Source organism: Dipteris shenzhenensis, chromosome 10 (assembly GCF_047967505.1).
Source record: "Dipteris shenzhenensis isolate YYH24624 ecotype China chromosome 10, Dip_SZ_1.0, whole genome shotgun sequence".
NCBI classification, from domain to species: Eukaryota; Viridiplantae; Streptophyta; class Polypodiopsida; order Gleicheniales; family Dipteridaceae; genus Dipteris; species Dipteris shenzhenensis.
Genome location: NC_141605.1, coordinates 9,033,730 through 9,044,595, shown reverse-complemented (window position 1 = coordinate 9,044,595; position 10,866 = coordinate 9,033,730). Strand labels below are relative to the sequence as shown.

At 42.4% G+C, this 10,866-nt stretch overlaps 1 protein-coding gene across 1 annotated transcript; it reads left to right on the top strand.

Moving 5' to 3' along the window:
• Nucleotides 1–869: 869 nt before the first annotated feature.
• Nucleotides 870–4,816, top strand: LOC147897369 (uncharacterized). The gene is made up of 4 exons (XM_087380927.1): nucleotides 870–926; nucleotides 2,982–3,206; nucleotides 3,345–3,670; nucleotides 3,827–4,816. The coding sequence occupies exons 2-4, from the start codon at nucleotides 3,042–3,044 to the stop codon at nucleotides 4,638–4,640; spliced, it is 1,305 nt and encodes a 434-aa protein (XP_087237053.1). The 5' UTR covers nucleotides 870–926; nucleotides 2,982–3,041; the 3' UTR covers nucleotides 4,641–4,816.
• Nucleotides 4,817–10,866: the final 6,050 nt, after the last annotated feature.

The following is a 10,866-nucleotide window of genomic DNA, read 5'->3' as shown; positions in this document are numbered from 1 at the left end:
ATCAAATGGTAATGAATATTAAGCTGTGGGGTAATTTATTTTATTAATTGTGGATAAGGGCATACTAAGCCTTGTGATATTTTAAGCTCGTGGAGATATGTCGAGACTCATCTCTCTAATTGTGGGCAAGGGATACTTTTGTATGTAATATTATTGGCTCTTTGCTTTTTGGAATTACAATTATAAATACTCTAGATGGGAAGCAAGAGCCACCATCTAGAGGGGGCATATTGGACTCCATGCAGTGTCGCTCTCTCTTTCTCTTCTCTCCCCCACTTGTTTCCTTATTCTTGGTTTCTATGGTTTTGGTAAATCATGAATTTGTGATCATGTTTAATTTTACTTTTCGTAACAGGGATAGGATGGATTCTTGGCTTTGTCTGTGCTATACTTTGCTAGTACTTTGCCTTCAAAGGCAAAGCGATAGCATATGAACTCAAACAATTTCCTGACAAGCAGGAGTAGAACTGCATTTTGGTTGCATAATTCAGGGTCTACTGGCTCTACAAGGCCCAATGGGTGTGAGAGAGAGGCCTTCTATTACACCCTCACCCTGCCATGCTTTTATAACAAACTGGAGAGCAGAAGCTTCTCCAATGAGCTTCTGCATAGCGCGCCGAGCTCGCCAAATACCTACCTGCGTTATTCAATCTATAGCGCAGCGGATATCATATGGCAAATTGCCTTAATTCGAGAGCTTAAAACCAAAAAACCCCCACCTCCCAACAAAGTAGTTAATGGATTTTTCTTCGCTTGGGGGGCCTATTTAGTTAAAGGTAATGCTAAGTATGTTAATGTTAACGTTAATGCTACTTATGGTAAGCTGGGTTTTAAGAAACCACCCTTAGCACATTTGCGGCTCTACCGTTATTTGGATGTATGCCGGAGGCTCTTTGAAGGTTCTGCCATGCCGCATCGTTCCTCAGGTCAGTATACCTTCTCCTTTGCTTCAATTCTCTAGTGCTCCTGCTTGGATTGCCTAACATTGTTTTCTTCGTTTGCGCCCTTAGATCCTTTCTAATTTGTCTATCAATTTCACTTTTCTGCATTTCATGATTTTGGGATTATTCACTTTGATTGGCGGATTCCCCTGCAAACTTTTCAATTCTCCTGCGCATTTTGTATAACGATTCAGCACTTCGACGAGTATGTTGGCGCTTCCATAAAGCGCTCGCAGAGAATGAAACGCTGAGGGACAATGAATTATCGGTCGAACGTCTTGCTATCGCAATGATTTCAGAAATGACGTTAGAAAAATCTAGACACCGAGCTCATGGACTCGGGACTGAACGACCGAGTAGCAAGCCCTTAGCAGGGAGTGAACGACCCGTTATCTTGAGCGATACCCATTGTTGAGAGCCCTCTGTAGGGATACAAACGTGACATTGTGGTTGATTCACCCTCGTACGCCTTATCACATTCCCCCTAGAAGTTCTTTTAGAAACTATCGTTTATGCGATTTTTAGTTCAAATGTTTAGTACATTACAATTCTTAGGTTGCAGCATGCCACGAAGCAGTGCTGCATTAGCATGCAATTTCCAAAGATTGTGATAGTTTCTTGTTTTTTGTTGCTCTGAAAAGTTTGAATTTTGATATCTGATCATTTTGTATATATAATCACCCTCAATAGGTTTTCCTTTAGAATCCCGTCTCCATACTTTGCCATTCATTTTGCGAGTTTTTATGGAGCTTCACTACATGACATTATATCTATGTCGTCTATGCCAGAGGATGCTTTAGAGTAAAGAGGGATTATAAAGAGCGATAATGCCTTCATAGACAATCTTTCACTCTTCTTATGACGAGGGTGGTTCTTGTAGGTTAAGTCAACAAAAGAAATGCTGCCTTAACATAGCCTACCATTTCTATGTGTATTCACCTATTCATCAGACCTTAGGCTAGCATGGAGGTCTATATGTGACTTGCCTTTACCTTTACAAGTAGATTCTTTTTATATTGTGTAGGCCCATACACCTTGTAAACATTAGCTTCTTTGTTTTACACAAATGGTTCCCTTTTTGTTAGGAACTTGTTGATGACCCATGCACATCCACATGACTTACCAACACCGCATGACACCAACATTATATAAGTAGAGTCTCTCCACTATTAGCCCACATTGATCAATCTAAGTGTGAAGTAAAGAATCCCCCCTACACCTATATGGGCCTCTGTGTAATGACCATGGAATTAAATGTCCCCAACGATTGAATACTTGTCGTTACCAAGGGAGTTTTTGGAATCCCATGAGCCTCTTTATTTTCATGCACGTTTTACATACAATTCTTTTATTGTGCTACGTGCCTTTGTGGGGAGGACTTTTGTGTTACATTGCATAAGATGCTCCAAAGTGTGAGGGGAATCAATCTTTAAACATGTAACATGGCATAGTGTATGAGTATAAAGGGGGCCTCTTAAATCAAGATCCTCACATATACATGTATGAGGCGATCAATTAATCACTTATCAAAGTGTTGGATGTATGTGAATGTGCACATGAAACATTTAGTTTTCGTATCATAACTCATGCGCTATTAGAACAAGTATAGATGAGGGGTGAACAATTATGTTCAAATGTACAAAGTTATAGATCTTGTACAAAATACATGAGTGCTCTTAGCTTTTATTATGTCCATTGCTCTTTCTATCGTTTGGTTTTCGAGCTAAAATGTAATATTGTTAGGAATTGAAAAAAAGAGGTTGTGTGAATATCTTGCAAAAAGGCAATGGTCTTGGTAATGGTCTTGGTATGAATATCACTCGAGGTCTCCTAATGGAGATGATTACTATGTGAGTGGAGGTCTCGTAATGGAGATGATTACTATGTGGGTATTCAGAGATAATATTTTCACAAAACTTGGGTTGTAAAAGTTTGAAGGTTTTTCTTGAGAATTTGCAAATTTTAAAGATAAAATATAAATAAATTGCCTAAAATTTTAAAAATTTTAAAATTTGAGTGGTGAAAGTGAAAATGTTGCAGGTTGATGGTAGATAGTTTACACTTTCCGGTGAACACTCACTCGTGCCTGAGCGAACGAGCATGGGAGTCGACTTGTATGGAGTTTTGCATGTAGGTAAATCAGCTTCTCGTGATGAATGTAAGAAGGCATATCGAAAGCTGGCCTTGAAGTGGCACCCGGATCATCATCCTCAAGACAAGGAGATTGCGCAAGCTCGACTCAAGCACATCTCACAGGCTTATGAGGTATTGCTTTTTCGAACACAAGGCTGGCTGCACTACTCATCTCATCTGTAGTGTTGTTTGTATTCCTATAATGAAGCTGGACAAATATTTAGTGCCGTCGTTCAAGCTAGAGACGTGCTCGCCCTTTTTGATATGCAGGTGTTGTGCGATGCCCAACACCGAAAATCTTACGACGAGCTGGGAGAGGAAGGACTGAAGGATCGATTCCAGCCTAGAGATGCATTGGACGTCTTCCAAGAGGTTTTTGGCTTCTCTAGCCCAATCGCTTGCGATGAGGAAAGCGAAGGAGGAGTGCAGAGTGCCTTACAGAAAGTGTTTAAGTCTGCTCTCGAGTTGAGTTCTGTGCCTGATGTCCTCCAGAAGGCGCCGCCTATTGAGAGGACACTTCAGTGTACGCTCGAGGAGCTGTATAACGGCTCGATTCGGAGGGTCAAAATATCCAGGAACGAAACAGACACAAACGGGTAATTCATGCATTCCTGAAGCTAGGTGCAGCAGTACTTTGCAGCTCCTGCTTGCCATTCGTGTAAATTTGGATATGGAGTTTTCGAATACGGACGGTAACTACTTGCGTTGCTTTGATCTAGTTGACTTCTAACAATGCTACATTCTGCTTGCAGAAGGACGATGCCGGTGGAGGAAACGCTTCCGATTGAAGTAAAGCCCGGGTGGAGGGCAGGGACAAGGGTTACGTTTCCAGGGAAGGGGAGCAGGAAGGCAGGCATGGCAGCACCAGACGTGGTGTTTGTTATCGAGGAGAAGCCACACGCGGTGATGAGGAGGGAGGGGGATGATTTGGTGGCAATGGTGAGGGTGGCACTGGTGGACGCACTGACGGGGTATGCAGCAAAGCTGGGCACTTTGGACGGGAGGCTTCTGACGGTACCATGCGTGGAGGTGCTACGGCCGGGATCGGAGGTGGTGGTGAAAGAGGAAGGCATGCCTATAGCTGAGGATAATCTGGTTGCAGCCAAGGATCATGGACTATTTCACGCTCAGCATCATCGTGGTCATGAATGCAGAAATCAAGCAGCAAATGAAGCTGTCACTCAAGCTCAAACTCAATCTCAAGCTCAGGATCATGCTCAACCTGAAGCTCAGAATCAGTCCCAAGCTCAAGCTGAGGCACATGCTCAGGTGCAGGCTCAGAATCAAGCTCAGGCTCAAGCTCAACTCGAGACTCAGACTCAGCCTAAAGCTGCTCAAAGTCAAGCTCAGACTGATGCTACAGTTGCGAGCAGTAGCAGCAGCACCACGACCACCATAATCAACAGCCCCAGTGGCAATCCTATCTCCATGAGTAAGGCCACACTGTTGAGGAAAGCCAAAAAGAAGAAGGGGGATCTGCGTCTCCACTTCGACATCATCTTCCCCACTCACCTCTCTGCTCAGCAGAAGGTTGCCATTCGCCAAGCACTTACAGAGCTCAAATAGAGCTCCCTTCCATCTCTCTCCTTCCCGTCTCTTTTCTCACTTACAGACTCGCATTCTCAAAGCACTTACAGAGCTCAAATAGGCCGGCTCCCTTTCCTTCCCTTTTCTCACTTACAGACTCACATGCTCGCTCACTCACTGAATAACAAGGAGTGGCAAAGGTTAATCTATGCATATTTGACCACCGCCTTGACACTATGAACGCATGAGATCATTATTATTATCAAGGGCATACATATACTCATATTTGCCTTGCTTCTATCCATAACACTAAATGTGGGTGTCTAGGATGGCGAATCTAGCTGTGTGGGTGTTACTAAAAAAGAGAGTTGAAAAGCAAGCAGTTTACACAAATTGTACAAGGTGGCCAAACCACTATGGCCTTGCTTTTAATGAAAGGAAGAGCAAATGGATACCAAGAACACTAAGCTAACTTCAAATTTTAAAGTCATTTAAAAACCCTCATAACCTCCTTAAGAAATACAAACATATAAAATTTTAAAGTCAATGACCAAATAAAAACAAATACATAAAAAAATCCAGCATCTCTCCATAGTCCCTTAGGAGCACCATGAAGTGTATGCATCATATCATGTTGTTGGATTGACCGCCTTGGTCATACTGCTTCTTGCGGCAATCTCTTTCATAGTGTCCAAACTTATGATAGTAGTTGCACTGAATGTTTGACACATTGGTGAATGCATTCCCTCTATCCTTGGAATCTTCCTCGATTGGAATGATTTCCTCTTTGCTGATTCTAATGTTGTTGAGGATAATGTTGATGCTGATTCTAACTTTGCTGATGATGGCCACTTCTCTGGAATGATCTACCTCTTCCTTTGCCTCTGCCTCTGCTTTTGTGTGAAGCTGTGAATGCGTGATCATTAGAATGACCTTTGCGTTCTTAAATGGCTTGGGTCCTGAATTCTTCACCAAGTAGGACTGACTGAAGTTCTTCCACTGTTGGAATTTGCCATTGGATGGCAATAGTCTGGATTAGATTCTCGTATCCCTCTCCTAGTCCATTCAAGATGACTTGAACCATTTCTGTTGGATTCATAGTCTCTCTTGCTGCTACGAGTTGATTGTTGTAGTCTTTGATCCGGAGTACATAAGCATGACCGGTTTCACTCCTGTTGCAGAAACTCTGGTTGATTTGGTTTCTTAGTGTGAGAATCCTGAAAGTGTTCTTTGATCTGGTGAAGATAGAATTGCAATATATATAATTTGATCTATATTACAATGCTTGTGGCAAATGATGTCGGGAATAGCCAAGAGGCTTTACAAGGCTGAAATGATGTGCACAATGCCATGAAATAGCCGAATAGGCTTTACAATGATGGCATATGTGTGTGAAATCAAATCATGTGCTATCTACCTACTAACCAATTGACAATGCCTCTGAACACTCTGAAGTTTGCTCACTGAACTGATGAACATTAGGTTTCAAGTAATATGATGATGTGAAACTATATGTGAGTGTATGGACTGATTTCGAGTAGTTGGGAATTTTGGGCTTAGATTGGCAACTTGGGGAGATTCAAAGCGTCCCCTCTATGGCGATCTAGTCTACTCTGATCTAGATCTATGCCAATTGTCGATCGATGAAAGAACAATGAATAATTTCTTTTCTTTGGTTCTTTTTATGTGTTGGATCAGATGCGTCGATGTAGAGGCTAATGTGCATGTAGGAAGTGGATTTGTCAGCAAGGCTCAAAAGTGAGTAATACTTGTGCTGACATGTGCGTGTGATATGACGAGCGCATAGAGCACAAAAAATTGATCATTTTTCCTTTTTGGAGCACCCTCAAATTCTTCCTAGATCAAGAGATATGTCTTAGAGGGGCAAAAGGAGTGCAAATGTACGCAATGATGATGTGGTAGTCAGGGGGTCACATGCATTGATGATATGGCACTGCGCTTAGCAAGAGGTGTGTATGTGGAGCAGTGATGAGGTGGCAAGAGGTGTGTATGTGGAGCATTGTGTGTGCCTAGTAGGGGTCAATGCTGATTGTGTTGTTGCTGATGTGGCACTGGCTGACCTAACCCAAGGTCATGCTAACCCAACCATGGTATGGTTTACTAACGTCCAACCTGCCCCCCCCACACACCCACACCGACACCTCCAACCTCCCCCCCCCCCCCCTCTCTTAAGGGCCTTAGGACCCTGCAGCCAAGGCTCGACCGCCCATGACAGCGGCCACACAAAGCTGCCCCCTTGTGGTGCTGCATCAGTGCCTCGCTCATCGCCCATAGCCCCGAATGTCTTTGCCACCTGCTCCACTAGTTTTTGTTCCCTTGGCCAGTACTCTGACATCACCTCTCCAACCACCATCGCGTCGCCTCTCCAATCACCATCGCACCTTCGCTTCCGTCGTTGTGCCTCCCTAGGACTTCACTACCATGCCACCTCCGCATGCTCTCTGCCTCCCCCACCCCCTTATAGACCACCCAACACCCCCCCCCCCCTGCCTCTCCCCCCACATCCCCTCTTCCCCTCCTCCACCCACCGTGCCACACCAGTGGCTCACCACCCCCCTCCTTCTATAACTTTATTTTTTTTAAAGGGGTTAGGTTAAACTAACCTTAGTTAGATTTGTGTGAGACTAGGTTAGGTTAGTTTACTAGGATTAGGTTAAACTAACCTTAGTTAGGTTTGTGTTAGACTAGGTTAGGTTAGTTTAACTTTACTTAGGCTAAATTAACCTTGATTTAGTTAGTTATGTAAACTATAAGAAAGTTAGGTTAGATTAGTTGGATTAACTATCAGTTAAACTAACTGTCTAGCTAGGATAACTAGGGTAGGTTAGGCTAACTGAACTAGACCAACTCAACTGACTATGACTTACTTTAACTAGCAGTTAGCACTAAGGTCTAAAGTCCATTCACACTTGGACCTAAAGACGAACGGACCCCTAATTCCCCCTAACTTTAACGGTCCATAACTCCCTCATTTGAAGCCCAAATTGAACCTAGTTGAATCATGGTGTCACACACAGAAACACCATGAGGCATTTTTCCATCCCATTACAAACCATTAGGCATCCCTAGCACTCATTAACTCATGCCACCCGTGTGGTCTCCTTTTCGCACTAATTTGCCCATAACTTTCTGCAATGACCTCCGATTAACGATCCGTCTGCACTAAACATTCAGGCATTTAAGGGGTACAATCCTAGGCACACTGTTAACATGATGGTCCCTACTATACTTACGCATCTCTAACACCACTAACACACCTACATCAATACCTGAACTTACAAAGGAGGTACTCGCTCCACCTCTCAAAAATTTTGCATGCAACTGCGCTTCAGCCAACGTCTCCGACCACCCTCTGCCTTGAATTCCCCCCTTGAAATTCAGCTAATCTCTTTGACTCCTCCAAGTCACAACATGGCAGATCACCATCATGATGATGGGGACATTGACCTGGAGGCAGATGGAGATAATTTCTTTAACATTCGCAACAATTATGGCGGAATCCAATAACAATCAAGGAAGTCGACCCTTGGGCAAACTCAAACTTGCCAAATACAATGGTCAAGGCAATCCAGCAAGATTTCTCTAGCATTTTGATGCCGCATGCCGAACTAGAGGAGATCAATCCCATGAAGCCAAGGTCGCATGGTTCCCCATGGCCTTAACTAATGAAGCCTCAAAATGGTACCTAGACCTCCTAGTGGAAGAATGAGCCACATGGGACCTACTGCAAATCAAATTTAAGAGGCGGTTTCAAACGAAGAGACTATAGGATGATCCCACTGAGCAAGCTTGAACAAGGTCGGAGGGAAGATGTACGCATGTACCTATGCAAAATGAAATGCCTAATTGCCAAATATGACCAACGTCTTCATGATAAGTACCTCACAGCTTGGTTCATTTACAAGCATAAGGAAGAAAATTTGCAAAGACATGAAAAAGATTAGCAGTTGTGAAATGTTCAGTGCTACTCATGCAGTAGCAATTGACATAGAGGATGGCATGAGAGACTCTGACGCTAACAATGATGATGGTAGAGCAAGTGCACCAGGTAAGCACTCTAGAAAGGGAAAAGCCAAGTCCACAATAGAAATATCTAATGAAGATCGCATAGAGGCCATGACCATGAATCTCAAAGAAGAAATTATGCATGCCATGGAACAAAAGCTTCACATGTCTCAGCCACCACCTCAGACTTATCCAAGGTGAGAAAACATATGGTGTCCACACTGCATGGCCAATCACACAGCAAATGAATGCCCTATTCTAAGAGCCAGGATCAATGCACAAGCCAATCCACCACCACAATTGTGGTGCCACATCTGCGTAGTCAGTGGGCATGACAAAAATAGTTGCATCTTCAACATGCGCAACAACCTGCCCCGACGTCAACAATACCACATCCTAGTGTATAAACAACCAGCAATTGCACAAGCACTCCCAGCTCTGAGGCTGATTCATGTTCCCATCTGGACCCAAGTCCTGCAATTACTGGGAAATCCAAATCCATGACCATATCCAAGAGCGCCAAATCTAGCTCCTCCAGCAGTTCCAACAACTTGAAGCCAAGGAAGTGGATTCACAACTCAGACTCAACTCAGAGTATGAAGCTAAGTACCAAGTGTACTATGTGGAAAGTCTAGGGCCCTCAAGCATATTATCACAACCTATGAATGTAATTACATGCTAGCAAAATGAGGAAACTAAGGGACCTAGTATTCCAATTGAATCAAGAAAACCTCTTCAAAAGAAAGCACAAGTGCCTATACCTCTACCAAACAATGAGCAGCCAAGCCCATCAACATCAGCTCCCGATCCTAAAATAAAAGAAGCTCCATACCCTAATGTAGCAATGGAGAAGGCTCAATTTCAAGCATTTCAACAATGGGTGGAAAAAGAGCAAGCTCAATTCGAGGCTGAGAAGCAAGCACAAGATCCAATCGCTGACTTAGCCCACCAAGTATGGACACTCTATTTGAGCCTTTGTTCCAGCAACAAGATCCACAACATAATGTAACACCATGCCAACTTGAAGGTGCCCCACTCTCTAGCATTCTACAGTTGCCCCTGTGTCCATTCCCATTGGAATCCTCTTATGGAATTGCCCAATCTCTCGGAGAGTTTCAAAGGATGGATTGAATTAGCAAATCCCCCTCCACCTATGAGAGACATAGAAGACATCCCTATGCAGATGGGTGAGAGAGATGACATACGCAACATCATTGTGCCTTTGATCCATAAAGCATATGATGAGATCCAAACCATTATGGATGGTGGAGGTGTGAATGTCCTATCCAAGGATCTCTATGATGAATGGGATCTCCCACCAATGCAAAAGGCTAATTTCAACATACGCCTTGTAGACGATTCACATGCGAAGCCCTTGCGAATAGTGGATGGAGTATCCAAAAAGGTAGCAAGAGTCCGCTTTACTCTTCAGTTCACAATCAACACTGAGTCATAAAAAACAACAACAAAATCATGCAAACGACAAGTCAACTCCATTTTTGGAAGAAATCCCCAAAAAATGCTTTTTTTTTAAATTAGAGGGACAAAATATATAGTCATGTCAAACATTTTAAAAAACTAGTACTTTTATGAAAAAAGAATGCATAAAATATTACTTACATTTTACTCTAGAACCCAAAAATGTCTAGTATTATCAATTGAAAAAATTGTTCTCTTCTTTAGTTTGAAAAACACGACAAATCACAAAGGAGAAGAAACTGCTTCATTTAACTAAGAGAGTCGTTAGAGCTTTTGCATTAAAATACCAATTGTTTTTCATGCAAGTGCCCATATATTTTTAACTCAAATCCATATACAAGGATTTCTACATCCTAAAAATCAAGCATGTCCACACATCAATGAATTTTTTTTTTTTCTTTTATGGCATTGTTTAAGCACCTCTAGATGATATGTTCCCTTAAGTCCATTGGTTGAAAGATTTTTTTATGAATTGACTTCCACATAAGTAACAACATTGCCCTCATGGATGACTATACATTTCTAGAATACTTGTTGTAATAGCGTGCTATCCACAAATTGATAATTGGTAAAATGATGTTACTTTAAGATCTAATATAATTTGATGAAACACTTTTACTGCATTGTCTAACAAAACAACTTTTCTTTTTTATACACAATTGATCACATGGTTGAATTTTAATATGTTTTGACATTAAGATGGGTAGATATATATAGAGTCCACGACCTTAGAAGAGGTTTATTCCAAGCAAGCATGTCT

What these genes read in the sequence shown, in the direction of transcription:
- LOC147897369 (XM_087380927.1), top strand. Translation starts at nt 3,042, where the DNA reads ATGGGAGTCGACTTGTATGGAGTTTTGCATGTAGGTAAATCAGCTTCT. An exon ending in ACATCTCACAGGCTTATGAG is followed by an intron (nt 3,207 to 3,344) that starts GTATTGCTTTTT and finishes TTTGATATGCAG; the next exon opens with GTGTTGTGCGATGCCCAACA. An exon ending in AACGAAACAGACACAAACGG is followed by an intron (nt 3,671 to 3,826) that starts GTAATTCATGCA and finishes TTCTGCTTGCAG; the next exon opens with AAGGACGATGCCGGTGGAGG.